The sequence below is a fragment of the Sturnira hondurensis genome, unplaced genomic scaffold (assembly GCF_014824575.4).
Source record: "Sturnira hondurensis isolate 20B ecotype Veracruz unplaced genomic scaffold, ASM1482457v3 Scaffold0007406, whole genome shotgun sequence".
In the NCBI taxonomy this organism is placed as follows: domain Eukaryota; kingdom Metazoa; phylum Chordata; class Mammalia; order Chiroptera; family Phyllostomidae; genus Sturnira; species Sturnira hondurensis.
Window position 1 is genome coordinate 5,063,143 of NW_028080037.1, and position 18,851 is coordinate 5,081,993.

The 18,851-nt window shown below is 54.1% G+C and overlaps 1 protein-coding gene across 6 annotated transcripts in view; it reads left to right on the forward strand.

Moving 5' to 3' along the window:
- The first annotated feature begins 11,180 nt into the window (after positions 1-11,180).
- SH2B3 (SH2B adaptor protein 3) overlaps positions 11,181-18,851 on the forward strand; it is a 34,196-nt gene continuing 26,525 nt past the window's right edge. The window contains exon 1 of one of the 6 annotated variants that reach the window (XM_037052110.1): positions 11,181-11,705. Coding sequence is in view for 5 of the 6 variants with exons in the window: in XM_037052109.1 (XP_036908004.1) it covers positions 12,714-12,788 (75 nt within the window). In the remaining variant the exon portion in view is untranslated. Of the gene's footprint in view, positions 11,706-12,696; positions 12,789-18,851 lie in introns of those variants that run through there. The other 5 variants (XM_037052109.1, XM_037052105.1, XM_037052107.1 and 2 more) reach the window with 5 other exon arrangements.

Here is an 18,851-nt window from a genome sequence, read left to right on the forward strand (position 1 = left end):
TCTGTGGCATCTCCAGTGCCTGGCACAGTGCCTGGCAGACAGTAGGTACTGGGTGACGGGGACATGCACGACTCGGGGCCCGAGCCCGTTCCTTCCAGGAAGGTGCCCGCAGGACCTGTCAGCTTGCATCCGGACCTCGGCCTCCCCACCCTTTCCAGTGACCCCCCACTTCATTCAGCCACCAGCAGGGAAAGGCAGTGCTCCAAGCTGGGGTCTGGGGCAGCGCATCCTCTCACAGTGGCTGTTCCACCCCAAAAGTGGCTAGGGCCAGCCAGCCCCACGGAGGAACTGAAATCGCCCTCAGCCACAAACACCCAGCCCAGGCCACAGGCTGAGAGGGACTGCGGGGAGGTGAACCATAGGAAGGGGCGGATCCCTTCAGGGGCCCTCCTCCCTTGGTACATGTGGAGGAGAAACGGGGGCCTGTGTGCACCAGCCTGAGGCCCAGGTGCCATGCGTGAGCGAATTTGGCTGAAGGCGTGGAGACTGGGAAGGTCTTGCCAGCTCCTTGCGTGGTGTCAAATGGAGGATTTGAGAGCCCTGCCTCAAAAGGTGGCATTGCCAACTCCTCTCTTCATCCCCTCCATCATTTATGGGGCCTCTCATCCACCCTCCCTAAATTCTTTCTTCTACCTTGTTCTGCAGACCCCCAAATTCCCAAATACTTCCTCCCAAGAAGCAGTTTAAACTCCCTCTGAGTTTCACCTGCACCTTAATAGTAACCAAGATGCGCTGCATATCAGCCCATGGCCAAGTTCCTTTCACAGACCCTTATATTGACCCTCAAGCCAATGTTCAGAGAAGGTGAGTAACAAGCCCATAGTCACACAGGAAGGGGCAGAGCTGAGGCTACAACCCAGGTCTATTGGCTACCAAAGTTTGTATTCCTAAGTACCTCGCTGTCTCCTCTTCCAGGTACTTACTGCCCTAGCAAAAGCCACACACCAATAGCCCTCTCTTTGAGATAAACCACGCCCCTCGCTCAGAATACCAGAATGGCTGCCTTTGGTGGGATATTAAGTGGGCTGTTTTTTCTTCCTGCTACATCAGGTCAGGACCTGAAGGGAGATAGGACTGGTGGTCTTGGTCCCTGAGCTGCAGAAGGCCAGGGAGAGGTCTTTCATTTGCCTAGCAAGCCTCGACTCATAAAGCAACTTGTAATCTTGCTTGGACCTGGAAATTAATGGATTTAATGTGCATACTTGGGTTCCAATTCCCACTCTGTCATTTTCAAGCTCAGTGACTGTCCGCAAGTCACTTCACCTCCCTGTGCTTTGGTTTCCTTGTCTGTAAAACTGAAGAAATGCCAGTCCCCATCTCAAAATGTGTTATGAAGGATTTTGAGAATAACAGGTAAAAAAAAGGAAGAAGAGTAACAGGTAACACTTACTGAGCACTTACTGTGTGTTTTGCTTCTCATGACAACTCTGAGAAGTAGGGCCGATTTCACCACCCCCATTTTACAGGTACAGAAACCAGGATGAAGTGGTTAGCCTGAACTTACATGGCTTTTCACCACCCCCATTTTACAGGTACAGAAACCAGGATGAAGTGGTTAGCCTGAACTTACATGGCGAGCAAATGGACTAGAATCCAAGCAGTCTGGTGTGTGAGCCTACGCCTTGCTGCCCCTTCATGTAACGATGTAAAGCCCTCAGAACAGCACCAGCATACAGTAAGGGTTCAATAACTGTTAGGTGTTATTACCCTGTCATGCTTACAAGTTTTGGGTGGAGGTTCAAACACGTTTGAGTAATGGAAAATTGAGAGACAACTAAGTCAGTAGCTGAGAAAATATAGCACTTGGAGATTAAGAAAATCAAAATAAACCCTGGCTGGTTTGGCTAAGTAAATTGAGTGCTGGCCTGCGAACCAAAGGGTTGCAGGTTCAATTCCCAGTCAGGACACATGCCTAGGTTGCAGGCCAGGTCCCCAGTAGGGGGTGGTGAGAGGCAACCACACATTGATGTTTCTCTCCCTCTCTTCCTCCCTTCCCCTGTCTCTAAATAAATAAAATCTTTTATATATATGCATACATATGCATATATATGCATATGCCCTGGCTGGTGTGGCTCAGTGGATTGAGTGCTGGCTTGCAAACCAAAAGGTCGCTGGTTGGATTCCCAGTCAGGGCACATGCCTGGGTTGCAGGCCAGGTCCCCAGCAGAGGGCGCATAAGAGACCACAACACATTGATGTTTCTCTCCCTCTCTCCCTCACTTCTCCTCTGTCTAAAATAAATAAATAAAATCTTTCCTTATAAAAAAGCCAATTAAAAAATAAAAATATTAATTAAAAACTAAAAAGTTTCTTGGGGTATAACACAAATTAACGAGTAACTGTACTGTAAAGGAGGAGCCTGCTCCCCCTTAGAAGCTTGATGTCCCCAGAAAACTGGGGCAGACTTCAGGCAGAGGTGACATTTCAGGTGGTTTTAAAGGATGTGTAGGAGTTTGCCCAGTGGAAAGCGAATATCAGAGTGTGACTAGCATAAGCAAAGGTCTGGAAACATGAAACAAGGACAAAAAGAAGTCTGGTGGGGCCAGAGTGCAGGGTATTTGGTGGATATTGTCATGAGATGAGGTCTTTTCAGTTGAGACTGTGAAGGGGCTTGGAATGACAGGCTGAGGTGTCTGAATTTTATTCATAAGGTAATAGGAGCCATGGATGATTTAGAGCCGGAGAGAGACATGGCACATAATCAGATCTGTGCCTTGGAAATTACTACTAATAATAAACAACAACAATAATAATAAATAGCAGCAGCATTGATTGAGCACTTATTTAATTTTCACTACAATCCTATGAAGGAAGTTCCTCCCTTATTCCCATTTTACAGATGAGGAAACACTCAGCTCAAATCACTTGCCCCTGGTGACACAGCAAGCACTAAAGAAAAGAAAGCAGGTAAACTGTGCCCCAAATCTGTGTTTTTGGCCTTGGTAGCTATTCGACTGTGGGTTAGAGGCATCAGACCTACAGCCTGGAGACTTCCAGGAAGCTTTCGGGGAATCCAGGAGCCAGGGGGTCTAGGCCAAGGAGGGCCGCAAGGCTGGAAGCCACTGCCAACCCTCCACTAAACCCGAGGCCACCAGGGGGCGCCAGAGCCCGGCGCAAGCCTGCCGGCCACCCCGCCCCCCGCCCCCCCCAACACACACCCCCACTCCTCCACTGTCTTCGGGGTGCGCAGCACCCGGCAGTCCGGGACTCTGGCCAAGCTGGCGCCCGGGAAGCTCGTGCGCCCACGCTGAACCCGGGTAGGGGCGGAGACCGCGGGAGTAACTAGGTTGTCGGTCCTCTGTGGAGCCATTAGGGCCTTTAATTACCGGGATTGGAAGTGAATAATTATCTGCGGGTCCTGAAGCTACTGAGTCACTTCCCCCGCAGAAACCGGATCCCCCCGCGGAAGAGGGGGTGGCTTGCAGCTCCCTGCTGCGCTCGGGGTCTGTGGCGTGGGGGTGGGGTGCGCAGCCACGGGGCCGAGGGAGTAGTTCTGGAGCCTGAGTGTAAATCCTTGCCTGGCCCTGGACCAGCCTTGCAATTCGGGCAGGTCACTTCTCCTCTCTGTGCCTCAGTTTCCTTCTCTGACAAGTGGAGGGAAATAATATTCTCTCCCTCATAAATTGTTGGGAAGATTAAATCGTTAATCCGTGTAAAGCCCTCAAAACAGTGCTTGGTACATAATGCTTTAATAATGGTTAATTGTGTTATAAGCAACATCGTTACTATTGGGGCACAGCAGGTAGTGAAGAGCTGGAGTTCTGCAATCAGACAGGTCTTGAGACCAGACCAGCTACCGTACTTCAGGCTCTTAACGAGTGGTGTGGCTTTGGACACATCACTTCACTGCTCTGTGCCTCAGACTCCTCATCTGAAAAATGGGAAAATTCATAGCAAACCCCTCCCAGTGTGGAGGGGCTGGGAGGGTATAATATTGCCTGTGATGGTCTCAGCACGGTGCACACTTCTGGAAGTGCAGTCCGGATTACAAAAAATGTTCATCCTTTTCTTAGGCAAGGACTCGGGGCAGTTTTAGATTCAAGGTACTGGGAGAACAGAAAAGGGAGCCAGCCTTGGGCTGCCAGCTCAGTTGATTAGAGCATCGTTCTGATACACCAGGGTTGTGGGTTGGATCCCACGTCAGGGCACATACAAGAAGCAACCCATGAATGCATGAATGAGTGGAACAACAAATCAGTGTTTCTCTTTCTCAAATCAGAGAGAGAGAGAGGGGCAGGCTCTTGTGGCTCAATAGATTGAGCGTCAGCCTGCGAACTAAGGGGTTGCTGGTTCGGTTCACAGACGGGGCGCATGCCTTGGTTGTGGGCTGGGTCCCCAGTCGGGGGGTGCACAAGAGGAAACCACACATTGGTGTTTCTTTTCCTCTCTACCTCCTGTCCATCTGTCTAAGGGAGGTGGGGGGCGGGGAGAAGAAAGGAAAAAGAAAGAAAGAGGAAAGGGAACCAAAGCTGCTAGAAAGATGCAAGGAAGCACCAGGCACCTCTGCTCAGCAGATCTCCCCCCCCCACCCCCAGCCCCGCTCCATACCGCCCCAGGAATCCAGCCTGGGGAACTCCAGAGGCAGGGTAGGAGGATGGCCCAGGTATGGAATTCTTTTCTGATGCCCTTTCCTGACCCTCCCAGCCTCAGCTGGACCTTGATGGGCAGCCCCAGAGCTGTCTTGAACGCTTTATTTGTTAGTTATGTGCAGTGTAACAAATGGCCCCCTAACTTGGTGATCTCAAAGTCCAGTCTCCTCTAAATCACTTATGAGACTCAAAGTTGACCCATTCATTCTGAGGCAAATTCCCCTTTTGTGAAATGGAATGTGTTGTGGGTTTCCGAATACAATGGTGGGACAGGGTTAGGGTAGACATTCCCATTCCCAAAGGGAGAAATCGAAAAGAAAGAAGTGACGGTCCGGGGGCTCTTTGGCTCAAGCTCTGCCCCCTAGGACACTGAGGCTGCGGGCCTGCCTCTGGACCTACTGGGCAGGGGAAGTCCTGTCTCTGGCCACATTCGGATGGCATTTTTGATCCAGAATTCTTTGTGCTTAGCCATGGCTTTATAAGGCGAAGCCCTGGGAGCAGGATTCCTGGGCTGGAATTGTAAGCAGGTGTCCCTACCAGCCTGGAGGCACGCCCCATGACTCTGGGGGATGGGGAAGGGTATTTGCCCTGGTCTCGGCGGTGGCTGTCTGCCTAGGTTGTGCCGCTGGCAGCCCCTCGGGAATCTAGATGGAGGCAGCCACGCCCCCCGCAGCTTTGCTGGCGCAGCGCCGGCCGCTGGCGGCCTGCTGGAGCTGTTCCTGGGGATAGCCGCCGAGTGCCCCGCTTCTCCTTTGAGATCCTCCCGCCGGAGAGCCCTCGCGCTGTGGGCCTGTGACGGGAGGGGAGCTCTGAGGGTCTCCTAAGGCCTCTGGGGTCATTCTCCCGCCATCTCGGACATCTTTTTCTACGGCCCTCCTCTTTTCTCTCTCGGCCCTCTCCAGAGTCGCTCTTAGTGGTCAGTGCCCGGCAATACTTTTTCTTTTTTAAAAAAAATTTAATTTATTTATTTTTAGAGAGAGGTGAAAGGAGGGAGAAAGAGAGGGAGAGAAACATCAACGTGTGTTTGCCTCTCGTGTGGCCCTCACTGGGGACCTGGCCCATCACCCAGGTATATGCCCGGACTGGGAATCAATCTGGCGACCCTTTGATTTGCAGCCCGTGCTCAATCCACTGAGCTACACCAGCCAGGGCAATATAGATTTTTTCTAGCATGCACCCCAAAACTCCTGCAGCCCCTACCCATGACCCAGTTCCAAAGCTGCTTCCACCTTTCTAGGTATTTGTTATAGCAGCACCCCCACCTCTCGGAGCCAATTTTCTGTTTAGTCTGTTCCTATTGCTATAAACTGGGTGGCTTAGAAACAACAGACATTTATTTCTCACACTTCTGGAGCCTGAAAGCCCAAGATCAAGGGGTCAGCAGATGCAGTGTCTGGTGAGAGCCAGCTGTTTGGTTCAGAGATGGTAGCTTTCAGCTGTAACCTCACAGGGCAGAAGCAGAGGGGCCTCTTTAGGGTCTCTTTTATAAGAGCACTAACCTAGTGCATTAGGACTCTGCCCCCATGACCCATCCCCTTCCATAGGCCCCACCTCCTAACACTGTCACCTTGGGGGAATTAGGATATCCACATGAATTTTAGGGGGATAGCAAAGCTCAGTCCACTTACCAGCCCCTGCCCAGCTGGGCGACAAACTAGGCCCTCAGGCCTCCTCACTGGTGGCCCAGACCTCATTCCCAGGAGGGAAGGGACCAGTTTCCAGAACTGTCGAGTATCGATGTGGACACCAAGGCTGAGTGACCTTGGGCAAATCGGTACACTCAAGCCTCAGTGTACTCATCAGTAAAATGGGTGTGGGGGCATGCCTCCCTTGGGGCTACTCTCCCTGGCCACCGCTCTTCACACTTTTTGAAGAACATATGACTTGACTCTTATACCCAATGATAAATTCAACCAACATTCTTTAGCCTTGACCGATATGGCTCAGTTGGTTGGCTATCATCCTGCAAAGCAAAGGGTCACATAGGGTCACTGGTTCCATTCCCAGTCACAGTGCATGCCTGGGTTGCAGGTTCAGTCCCTGGTTGGAGTGCATACAAGAGGCACCCGATCAGTGCTGCCCTCCCTCTCTCCCTCCCTTCCCTTCCCTCTCAAATAAATAAATAAAATTAAACCAACATTCTTCATTGAGCATGTGTTATGTGGAACTGCCACCCACACTCCCAAGACCTTAACATAAGTTTTCTCATCAAATTCTCCCTTGCAACCCAAGGAGGTCAGCCCTGTGATTGTCCCCATTTTGCCGATGAGAAAACTGAGGCCCAGAGAGTCCAAGTGACCACCCAGCTTGGAGGAGCCCAAATGGGATTATAAACCTGTCTGGATGACCCCAGAGCCTTCGTTCTTTTTTTTTTTTTTTTTTACTCATTTTTAGAGAAAGGGGAAGAGAGAAAGAGAGGGAGAGAAACATTAATGTGAGAGAGAAACATTGGTGGCCTGCCTCTCACATGCCCCCATCAGGGACCTGGCCCACAACCCAGGCATGTGCCCTGACTGGGAGTGGAGCCTGTGACCTACAGGATGACAACAAACCCACTGAGCCACCCCAGTCAGGGCGAGTCTTCGTTCTTAATTAGAGGGCCCCTCCGACAATGGCACCCTGCCTTGGAGTGTGCTGAGATTCTGCTCAGGCCTAACGCCTCCACTTTCNTCTTTTTTTTTTTTTTTTTTTTTTACTCATTTTTAGAGAAAAGGGAAGAGAGAAAGAGAGGGAGAGAAACATTAATGTGAGAGAGAAACATTGGTGGCTTGCCCCTCACATGCCCCCATCAGGGACCTGGCCCACAATCCAGGCATGTGCCCTGACTGGGAACGGAGCCTGTGACCTACAGGATGACAACAAACCCACTGAGCCACCCCAGTCAGGGCGAGTCTTCGTTCTTAATTAGAGGGCCCCTCCGACAATGGCACCCTGCCTTGAAGTGTGCTGAGATTCTGCTCAGGCCTAACGCCTCCACTTTCGAGTGCCTCAGTTTCCCTATCGTAACATGGGGGCAATTATAAAAACGATAGCACCTACCCCAGGGCTGTGGTGAGAATCCAATTCGTTATCACGTAAAATGTCCAGAGCTGTGCTGTCCAGTACAGCAGCCACCAGCCACATGTGGCTATTTAAATTTCAATTCATTAGCATTAAATAAAGTCACAAAGTCAATTCCTCAGTGGCACTAACCACACTTCCGGTGCTCTGTCGCCTCGTGTGGCTGGTGACCGTGCTGGACAGCCCAGATAAAACACCACAGAAAGTTCCATTTGTTAGCACTAGTGTAGAGAATGCCCGGCTTCAAGCAAGCCTCAGAAACTGTTAATTATATTATTAACCCTGTATCTGTTAATTATTATAATTATAGGGTCATGTCTGTCACTGTTAATCCTGTCCCAGCTAATTGTTATTATTATATTTACTATTAATCCTGAAACTAAGTGCTGAGTTGTTAGTCCTAGAACTGTTAATGATGACTGTATTATTATTATATTACATTTATTATTATTCTTATTACTAACCCATTGTTATGTTATATTTATTATTATTAATCCTGTAAACATTAGTTCCTATTATTACTATTAATCCTGGGCCTGCTAACTGTTATTATCCTATTTATTATTACTACTAAATATCCTATTATTATTTTATATTTTCTTTTTTTTTAATATTTTTTATTATTTATTTATCTTCAGAGGGGAAAGGAAGGAGAGAGGAAGGAAACATCAATGTATGGTTGCTTCTCGTGCATTCCCTGCAGGGAACTGGCCCCTGCCGGAAACTGGCCTGCAACCCAGGCATGCGCCCCGACTGAGAATCGAACCCCGATCATCTGGTTTGCAGGCCCACGCTCAATCCACGGAGCCACACCAGCCAGGACTATATTTTCTATTAATCCTGTAATTCTATTATTATTCATTAGTTGTTAACTGTTGTAACATAATAATAATAATACATATTATATTTATTGTTAACCCGTTATTACTAATCCTGTACTGCTTAACTTCCATTTTGTTATTTTTATTGTTAATGGCTATTATTATTATTAATAATACTAGTAAGTGTTTATCACCTATTGTGTTGTTGTTGTTACAACCCAGAGAGTCTTTAGCCCCTGGAACTTGGCAGGCAGCAGGTGCCTTCACCGATTGGAAGGAAGGGCGGTGGGAGCAGCTTCCTTCAGCCCCCCTTGCTTGTTTTTTGGGGGAATTCAAGCCTCTTTTCTCCTGTCGGGGCCCAGCGACCTGCGGAGGGGGAGGAGCCACCATCTGCCAGCCTCTGAGAAGATGAAATCGCTGCTCCACGTCGCGATGCTCTCAAATCCAGGGCAAGGCACGAAGACAGAAGGGGTGTTCCTTGTAACCCTTTGCCTTTCTAAGGAAAGACAAAAACAGCCAGTGGGACGTCCCTACCACAGAGAGCATTGAAACGGGAGATTGGACGCTGGAGGGGACGCTGGTGAGAAGAACTTCAGGGAGAAAGAAAACCACTTGGGGCCTCAGAGAAATCTGGGGAGAGAGAAGGCGTGCTCGGTGATTAAAAAGGGGAAGAACCACAAGTCTCCATTTAAGTCAGCAGAACAGCCGTCTGGGCAGTGAGAGGGAAAGTGCTTGTGGCTGGCAGACTTCAGGGACCCTTTGACAACCGCTGTGTGTGTACCTGGCTGCTCTGTTCGCATCACCTGGCACTGTCTTTCTGCAGGCAAGTAAGTGCTCTCTCCGAGCCTCCATCTCCCCAAGTGGAATAAAGAGATAATAATATAGGGGAAATAGTTAAGCCTTCCCCGACACCTTTCCCCCTCCCCAACCTCTGTCCCACATCCTCAGATGGAGTGTGAGCATCACTGGGGCACCTCCTGATGGGTTGCCAACAGCCCAAATCCAAAGTTAGGATTTGAGCTTCAACAGGTCCTCCTCAAAACACTCCATGGCTCCCTATTATCTTCAAAAGAATTCCCAAACTTACCCCCAGGACCTTGCCGTCTCCATATGAGGGGCCTACCTTTCCATTTTTCCCATCTTTTCCCATCATCACTGCCTTCTTGACTTTCCTCCAATACACCAAGCTTATTCCCACCTCAGGACCTTTGCACTTGCTGTTCCGTGGCTCTGGAATGCCCTTCCCTCAAACCTTATCAGGCCTGGATCCTTTTAGCAGTGGGATGGGGTGGAGGCGTGGCCTCAGCTCCAGTGTTTGCTCCTCAGAGAGGTCCTCCGGGAGCCTCCAGTCTGAGCCGCTTCCCACTCTCCATGAGTAACCGGTCTGTCGTCTTTATAACACAGCACCCCATTCACCTCTTTATGCTCTTCCCCCACCGGAATGTCAGCTCCAGGAGCACAGGGGTGTATGTCTTGTTTACTGCTGTGTCTTCAGTACCTAAAACAGCAGTGCCTGACACACAGTAGGTATTTAATACATATTTGCGGAAAGCATGCTCGTGGCCAGTTCCTTCAAGGTTATGGGGCTCCAAGGTCCCCCCCTTCCCATTTGGGTGGAGTCTGGAAATCCCCACCTTCGGGGGAACCCCTTCCTGTAGCTCAAGGGCAGGAGTAGGCTTGATAGTTTCAGAAAGACTCATGTAGCAGTGTTTCCCCTCGGGCAAAGTCCCACGCTAACTGCTTTAATGCATGAACTCATTTAATCCTCCCCAGAACCCAGTGGAGTGGGTACCTGTATTGTTTCCATTTCACAGATGAGGAAATTGAGGTATGGAGAAATCTAGTCATTTCTTCATAGTAAGAGGGGGAGGCAGTGGAATAGGGGAATGAGTATGGTGTCTGGGAAGGGGTGATGTGGCCCCTGCAAGCTAGAGGCGCGGGCGACTTGTTTCTTGTGTGGGAGGGAAAGTAAGTGTAGGCATTCCTCTCTCCTCTCCTTTCCATGCATTGTGGGGAGGGCTGCCTGAGGCTATGCTCCCGCTCAGACTAGGGGAGAACCTGTTGTCAGTCTCCCCCAACATAAGGCATGTACGGAAAGTGAAAGTAGACCTGGGGAGAGCATAGCAGGAGGCTCAGAGGGCATGGGAGCCAGTGGTCCAGGAGAGCTTCCTGGAGTAGGGGGACCAGTGCTCCTATAGGGGCCCCTTCGTACAGGCACGGGCTGAGGCAAGAGCAGAGCTGAGGGTCGGGACAGAATCAGAATGGCGGTGCTGGAGTCGTTGGGGATCGGCCCTACAGAGACGTGGATGATCGGGGCCGGGTGGGGTTGGGATTCTTCCCGGAGTGATGATGAAAGCTGCGGTCTCTATTGCACCGACCAGCCCGGAGGGCGCAGATAAGGCCCAGCAGGAGGGAGTCTGCGGGGGCGCGCCCCCTCCAGGCTAGACAGCTAGGCCCGGCCCGCCCCAGCCATGCCCCGCCCACGCCCCGCCTCTTTAGCATCTGGCTCCGCCCCCGATGGCTGAGGCACTCGGTGGTCTGCGGGCGCTATGTGGGTGGGACCAAAGTTGTCCCGCCCCTCGGACCTTTCCTTCCCTTCTTTAGGCTGCGCGTTGCGAAATCGGGTGGGCGAGATGTGGGCGTGGCCTAACAAAGCCCCTCCTGTTGCTGGGCCCGCGCTGTAGACCCCAAGACCAGGTCAGCCTGGGAGAAACGCGTTGATGGGCGGGGTCAGGTCCGGCTCGAGCCCCCTTGGGCTGAGTCTGGCTCGCGGTTGACATGGGCGGAGTTCTCTTGGCCCCGCCCAGGCCCCGCCCAGGCCCCGCCCCTGCCGTGGTCGCCCTCCCCCGCCGGGCTGCGCTCTCACAGCCGGTTCCTCTTTACATAACGGCGCGGGGCGGCATGGGCTCGGGCCACCGCCTCCGCCCGGCGGCCCGCCCGGACTATCGCGGCCCACGGTGGCGACGGCGGCAGCAGCAGCAAAGTTTCCCCGGCGGCGGCCCGGGGGCGCATCCCCCCGCAGCTGTCAAGCTCTGGCGGCGGAAATGATGAGACGCTGGCCATTTTCCGAGTCCGGGTTTCCTGCCTGAGCCCCGCTTGAGCGAGCCGAGAGCCAGGAGCCGGCGCGCAGAGGGAACGAGCCCGGGGCGGGGGCCCGCCCGCCCCCTCGGGATTTCGTGGGGCCAGGGGCGCGCGACGCCATGGGCCGGCCGGGCCCGGACCCCCTCTCTCTCAGGTAAGCCCGCCTTCCCAAGCGCTCGCGTCCTCGGGGACGGGAGGGCTTTAATGGGGGAAGAGGAGGCCCGTGTCCAGTTCTGCCCAGTGTCTGCGCACTCGTACGACAGCCTAAAATATTGTCCTGCCCCTAACTCGGATGGGGGCGTTCCCGGGGTGACCCTTCTTCAGCGCCCGCGACACCCTCCCAGTGACACCCCCACCCACACACGTGCTGGGGATGTAATGGGGGTAGCCCAGGCGGCGAGGGAGACTCTGAGAGGGTATGGCCAACACTGCCAGTCCGTCTCTTCAGCAGCCTAGCCGGTTGAGGGCAGCAGTCCCCCTCAACTTGTGATCCGTGAGGAAGGCTCGGGGGTCACCGCTAGGTACCTTGAAAGTGAAAGTGGTCCGACTGAGGCTGTGAGAATAGGAGAGCCCTCCAGCCTCCGCTCACTCCCTCCCAGGCCAGGCCATGTGGCTAAGAGGGTAGCACCCCGATTTTGGAAGCCCCTCTCACCACTCCTTGTATTGTGGGGGTAAGCGGGGTCAGATGCCCGCATGCCACTGAATTTGGAGGTTCACAAGGCTTAGGGGGTCCTAGAGCCCAGGTCTCTTTGGGCTTGGACCCTCACAACCAGGACCTGGGGCTCCAGGGGAATTTTCCCACCAAAGAAAAGGTGGGGTGGGGTGTGGGGCATTGGACTGATCGGTCAGCAGGGCTGGGAGGGTATTTCAGAGGCCTTCAATGCCCAGTGAAGAAACCTCTCCCTCCCTTTGGCCACCGGGGCTTTTGGAACGATGGGGACTGCGTTTGAGGAACTGCGTTTGCCTGTCCCGCTGCTGCTTTTTCTCTTTAGTTTCCTCATTCCCCTGTTTCTCTTCCCCATTCCCGGGGCCACGATGATGTAGGTGAGGAGGTCACTGCCTGCAGCTGGGGGCCTCCAGGGAGGGGCCTGGCCAGGCTGGACCTAGGGGGAGGAAGTGAAATCGGGGTGTGGGCAGGGGCTTGAGAGCAAAGGGCCTGGCGATGCAATGTCTGCAGGGCCACGGTCCAGCTTTGGGGGCAGGAGGGGCTGAGACCTGCGCCCCTTTTGCCTGGGAGGTGAGCATCCCCTGACACCCGCCCGCTGCCAGGCTTGGCTGAGGCCGCCAGCCTATTCTGCATTCCCACTTGTAGTCCAGCCACAGGGCCCCTGCCAGGGCGGTGGGCGCATAGGTCTCCCGGGCTGTGGCTCCAGTCGTGTCTGGATTTCTCGTCACTGACCTGGCTGCCAGAGTGAGCGGAAACGGCTCTGGCGGCTCCTCAGTGCCTGTGGGGGCTGGAGACCCAGCCCTAATAGGGGGGAGAGCAGGCAGAGGCCACTTGGGCGGCCTGGGGTCAGTGAATGAGAGGCCAGGGCCTGCTGGGGAAACTGGAAGGGTTTTTAATACACTTTTTCTGAGCCTTTTCCCACAACCCCCCTTGGGGAGGGAAAACCCTTCTGAGCCAAAGGGTGAACATTCCTAGAACTTGTTGGAGTCCCTGTGGGCTACAGAGGCCAAGGCAGGGAAGGGAGCTGGACTGAGGACCTTCAGGGGTTCAACAGGGGCAGAGGAGCATCCTGGAGGCTTAGATTCAATTCTCTCACTGCCTCCTTTCCAGCTGAGGGTGGGGGCAAGTGGCACTGGTGAGCCTCAGTTTCCCCTTCTCTTAAATAGGGTAATAGCAGGTTTGTGGTAGAGACTTAAGGAGCCAGTGTATGAGAAGTACCTGCTGCCTGGCAGAGAAGGGGTTCCATTACAGGTGGAGGTGGCGGTGTTATCGTTGCCATCACCAGTGTTACCTGCTACAGGCTGTGGAGTGTTAGTTAGTGGGAGCCTTGGGTACCTCCTGCATGGTCAGCTCTGGGCTCCCTGAATCTAGGGGAGAAGAATTCGGAAGACTCAGGCAGGCTGAGTAACTGGTGCTTCCTTGGCTGTGAGACCTTGCTTAACCATGCCAGCCTCAGTTTTCTCATCTGTCAAATGGGAGTGTACCTACTTCTTAGTGTCCTTGGGACCATACATACGTGCATTCACCGAGTGTTTACAGCTGCATGATCAGGAAGAGGAGGAGTGATAATGATGAGACTGTCATTATACTGTTGGTGTGGATGTTGGCTCAGCTTGTTTTCCTATCAGATCCTCCCATCCCCACTCTTCTGGACACTGGGCATGAGCTTTCTCTGACAGAAAGAACTTTATTATTTTTTTACTTTTATTTTACTTAATTTTTGGAGAGAAGGGAAGGAAGGGAGAAAGAGAGGGAGAGAAACATCGATCAGTTGCCTCTTGCCTGCCCCCAACTGGGGACCTGACTGGTCACCTTTGGTTCACAGGCAGGTGCTCAACCCACGGAGCAGCACCAGCCAGGGCTGATAGAATTTGATAGAATTTTCTTTTACTTTTTTATTTTTATTTATTTTTTAAAAATATTTTATTTATTTATCTTTTAGAGGGGGAGGGAAGGAGAGAAATATCAATGTATGGTTGCCTTTTGTTAGTCCCCTGCTGGGAACTGGCCTGCAACCCAGGCATGTGCCCTGACTGGGAATCGAACTGCGATAGCGTGGTTTGCAGGCCCGCGCTCAATCCACTGAGCTACACCAGCCAGGGCTTCTTTTACTTTTTAAAAGATTTTATTAATTTATTTTTAGACGGAGGGGAAGGGATAGAAAAAGAGAGGGAGAGAAACATCAATGTGTGGTTGCCTCTTGTGCTCCCCACACCAGGGAACCTGGCCTGCAACCCAGGCATATGCCCTGACTGGGAATCGAACCAGTGACCCTCTGCTTCCCAGTCCGGTGTTCAATCCACTGAGCTACACCAGCCAGGGCGGAACTTTATAACACAAGTCAGACTCTGGAGAGCCACTCCAGCAGGTGCTGGGGAGGGAGCCCTGCCGCAGCTCAGCCTATGGGGCCCCTTGGATGTCTGGGCCCTGCTGTGCCACCCTGGACACCCTCCACCTCCTGGGTGGAACCTCTCTTTGGGCAGAAGTGGGTGGGGCTGGAGGCACCTCCCACTGCCTGTCCTAGCACCCACCCACTTGGAGTGGCAGAGACAGGGTGCATAAAGCACTTAGTACTGGGCCTGGCACTTAATAGTTGTTGTTGTTGTTGTTGTTATTATTATTATTATTATTAGAGAGGCCTTCCCTGTTAAGATCCCAGTTCTCCCTGGTAGCAGCATGGGCTTTGAAGCCAAATATAGGCTCTGCCAGCGTGTAACTGTGAGGGCTTGGGCAAGTTACCTGACGACCTTGGGCCTCACCTGCCCATTGGGGGGGGGGCGAGAATCCCAGCCTCTCTGGGTTCTATGAGCCTGTATGTGAGCTCATATCCTACATGTGTGAGCCTGGCAGAGTGTTGGGGGTAATTTCTATGGCTCTGTGACCTTGGGCTTGTACCTTAACCCCTCTGAGCAACAGGTCTCCTCCTCTAGGACATGAGAGTACAAATGACTTCACAACAAGGTTGTTTTGAGAAGAGGCAGGTGCGGAGCCTGGCACACAATCAGCGCTCAGTAAGTGTGAGCGACTGCTGTTAGTGCCAGGGAGGGGCTGGCACTGAATTGCCAGGTTTCCTGGGAAAGGGTCCCTAGGGGGCCCTGGCTGTGCAGCGTTCGGAGCTGGGAGGGGCAGGAAGCTGCTTCTGCCTGGCAGGCAGGAGAAGTCCGCCTCACAGAGTCCAAAGGTGTAATGCAAGTTGCAAGTTCCCGGCTACCCCTCCTCCCTGAGGAAACTGAGGCGGGCAGGCCGCCCAGGGGAAGTGACTCAGCTGGGGTCACTAGCTGAGTCAGGCCTAATTGGACCCAGGAGCCCTGCACCCCAGCTCCCTGGCTTCTGGGAGCCCAAGGTCCCTTGGGAACTAGTCAGATCCAAAAGCCACAGCTGGATACTGCTTGCTCAGGCCCTGAGGCCTGGGTGACCAGCTTTCCTTGGTCAGAGCTCCAGGGTCTCCCCCCAGCCACGACTGGCTGCTCAGCCCAGCATCCTTCCTCCCGGCAGGGGCAAGGGGCACTTCCCCAGGAGAGCAGGTCCTCCTGGCGGCGTCCCCGGCTCGCCCAGGCCGGAAACACGGCAGCTGAGCAGATGGCTGGAAGATTTTTCCTCCCACGCCACCCTGTCAGGGGTCGGCAAGGGGGGCCGGACTGCAGGCTTCCTTGTGAGCCAGGCCTGGAGCCTCTGGGGGCCAGCCCGGATGTGGGCCCCCACCCTGGTTGGCCAGGGGGAGGCGCCCCAAGTGTCCCCAGGGAGGCCTGGGAGGGAGGAAGTTTGTGCCCTGCTCACCGGGAGCTGACTCACAGGGCGCCTGACAGTGGGGGGTTGGGGAGACTGGCCTTGGGGGACCAGGGGACTGGAGATGTGATTGGCAGAGGTAGACACAAAAGGGCCTTTGGCAAGGAATCTGGCCTTCAAGAGCTGGCACTCTGCTGTCACATCACAGGAGAGGGTGATGAGTGTGGGGAGGTTTGAGGGCACCCCTCCTGAATTGCCCCAAAGCAGCCCCGCTGATGGGGGAGGGGGAGCTTGCTGAGCTGCTTCCCCTGGTTGAGGTCTCACCCTTCTCTCCTCCACCCAGGGGCAGTTAACAAGAAAAAGTCACAGGCTGGGACTAAGAGGGGGTGGGGTTTGGAGAGCACTGCCCATTCTTGGGGGGATGGTCCTTGTGGTCCCCGCCTCCCCAAGCCTGGCTAGGCCTGGGTGTCAGTCTGGGGCAGGGGCAGAGGAAGCAGAGGACATTTCCTGTCTGGCAAACTGTGCCGGTCTGATAAATGTCCCTGAGCACGAGGGGACGCAAGAGAGTGCAGCAGGGCCCGCTGGCAGCCCGAGGGTCTAGGGCAGACCCCACCTCTCAGCCTCCCTGAGGCCCCAGAGCCTTTGTTCCCTACTCCATGGGCCCTGCTGGCTTGAATGTGTGAAAGGGCCGTGGGCCACCTGCCTGGCAGTGTGTGTTGGGGTCCCCTCCAGCTCCCTGGGCCTCCCTGGGCAGAGGGTCTCAGCTCCTGGAGAAGTTGGTGCTGTGGGTAGGAAAGACAGAAATACTCCCTGTGGCCTGGAGTCAAACCTGGAGGCCTCCCCAGAGGAGGTGTCTCTGCAGGTTTGAGACTTCCTGCCCAAACATCTGTGAGCTGGGGGCGGGGCTGCTGGGGACCTAGGGGAGGGTGGAGGCTATGTTTGGCTCACTGTAACTTCATTTACCACAATTTAAAATATCCTCCCCAAACCTTGGCAGGTAGAATTCCCACAGGTGGGTAAGAGCCTTCTCTGCCCCTGGGAAATAGTTTAAAGGGAAATGGGAGCTTACCAAGATTACATTACCCAGGGTGATTGGATGGGGGTGAGTCTGAGAGCCCCATCTCTGGGGCCCTGGGCCCCAGGCTCAGAGCCAGGACTCCCAGCTGTTTCGGAGCCTGCTGTCTCCCTGACTTGGTAGAGGCCCGAGGGTCCCCGAGGGTCCCTTAGGATGCATATGCTTGACTGAGGGACACCAGGCAACAGGCTAAGACGTCAGGGCCCTCCTTGGGTCGCCCTTCGCAGGCACTCCAGTGGACATGGTTGTCCTGAACTTGGGGTCCTGGGAGGCAGACCCCCCCGCCCCTAGGCCTGGCTGGAGGAAGCTTTCTCCATCTCCTTGTGTTGGGGGGGGGGGTTGGGAGTGGGGCGCCAGGAGGGGATCTTCTGGCATCACATCCTGTCACATCCTCCTTGGCCCTCACCGAGCTGTGGCACTGGGGGAATCATGGAGCCCTCCGCCACTGCTGGGGCGTCCCTGTCCCAGAGGCCAGACTGAGCAGGTGGGGGACCTCTGGATGCACAGGGCCCTCTGGGTGGAAAGCTGTTCGTCCCACTGGCTGCCCAGGCTCCAGGATGCTCCGTTTGGGGGACAAAGGTGCCCAAAGGTCCCTCCAACTCCTGCTCCACAGCCTTAGCCTGGGGGCTCCTGGGAACCACAGATGATTAATAATTGCTTTCTGTCCAGAGCTTTTTAGCCCCTGACCCCAGGGTTGGCATGATCTGATCAGCTGCTCTTCCTCCTCGATTGGCACATAGTAAGTGCTCAATAAACAACCACCACCTGAGCCGAGGCCCAAGAAGGAGACTATCTTCCTGTGGCCTGGCTGCCCACAGCGCCAGAACCCTCCTGGCAGCACCACCTCCCTGGTTTGGGTCACAGCTGGCTGTTTCCTGCCTGAAGCGGCCGCCTCTCTCCTGAGAAGGCCTTTTGTTTGGCTCCCATGATGCTCCCGCCCTGCCCACCAGGCCAGACTCTCCCCGTGGTTTCTCCTGGCCAACAGGCCTGGCCTCCTCTGGAGCTGGCCCTCCTCCTTTCTAACAGTAATAGTAATAAGGTAGCAATAGCCACGTGTTTCTGGAGCCCTGCACCAAGCACCCTGCAGACATCAGTCCCTAGAATACTCCTAGCAAATGCCCAGAATCAGCAAAATCAGCCCATTTTAAAGATGGAGACATTGAGGCCCAGAGGGGGAAGCCCCTCTTTTGCAGCACCTGACAAGGCGGTGACCCCAGGTTTGGTTGGCAGCTCCACTACAGAGAGGTCGTCTAGGTGGGGGGTAGGCGTCTTGGTGGGTTCCTCAGACCTCCACTCACTGCCTTTCTGTCAGCCCCCCTGGGTCAGTGGCATGGCTCTGGAGTGCTCCGTTTGCAGCCCATCTGGACCCCGAGAGTTTATTAATTCATACAGTTGGTATTTCTAAGTACGTGCTGTGGCCGAGCCCTGGGGAGTGGGCAGGGATGAGAGGGCCTCTTGGTCCGCTGGCCGCCTGGCCCTGTTGGAGGGAGGTAAACAGTAGGTGGCATCGCTCATGTTTACTGAAAGTGAGCTGGGTTCTAATCCCAACCCTGCCCCCCACCAGCCCTGTGACCCAGGAGAGCGGCCCCTCCAGCACCTTGCTTTCCTCAGGGGCACGTTGGGCACAGTGCTGGGACTCCCCCTCTGACGGGGAATGCACGAGAGAATAATGCAGGCATCTGCCACGGAGCAGGGCACAGGCACGGACAAGCATGGCCTGTTTTGTTTCCTTATTTTCACCCTGTGGCTATTTTCCTGACCACCTGGTGCGTTGGGGACCAGGGACTGAATGAGACCTTTATACTCCTGCCTGGGTCACACTCATCCATTCC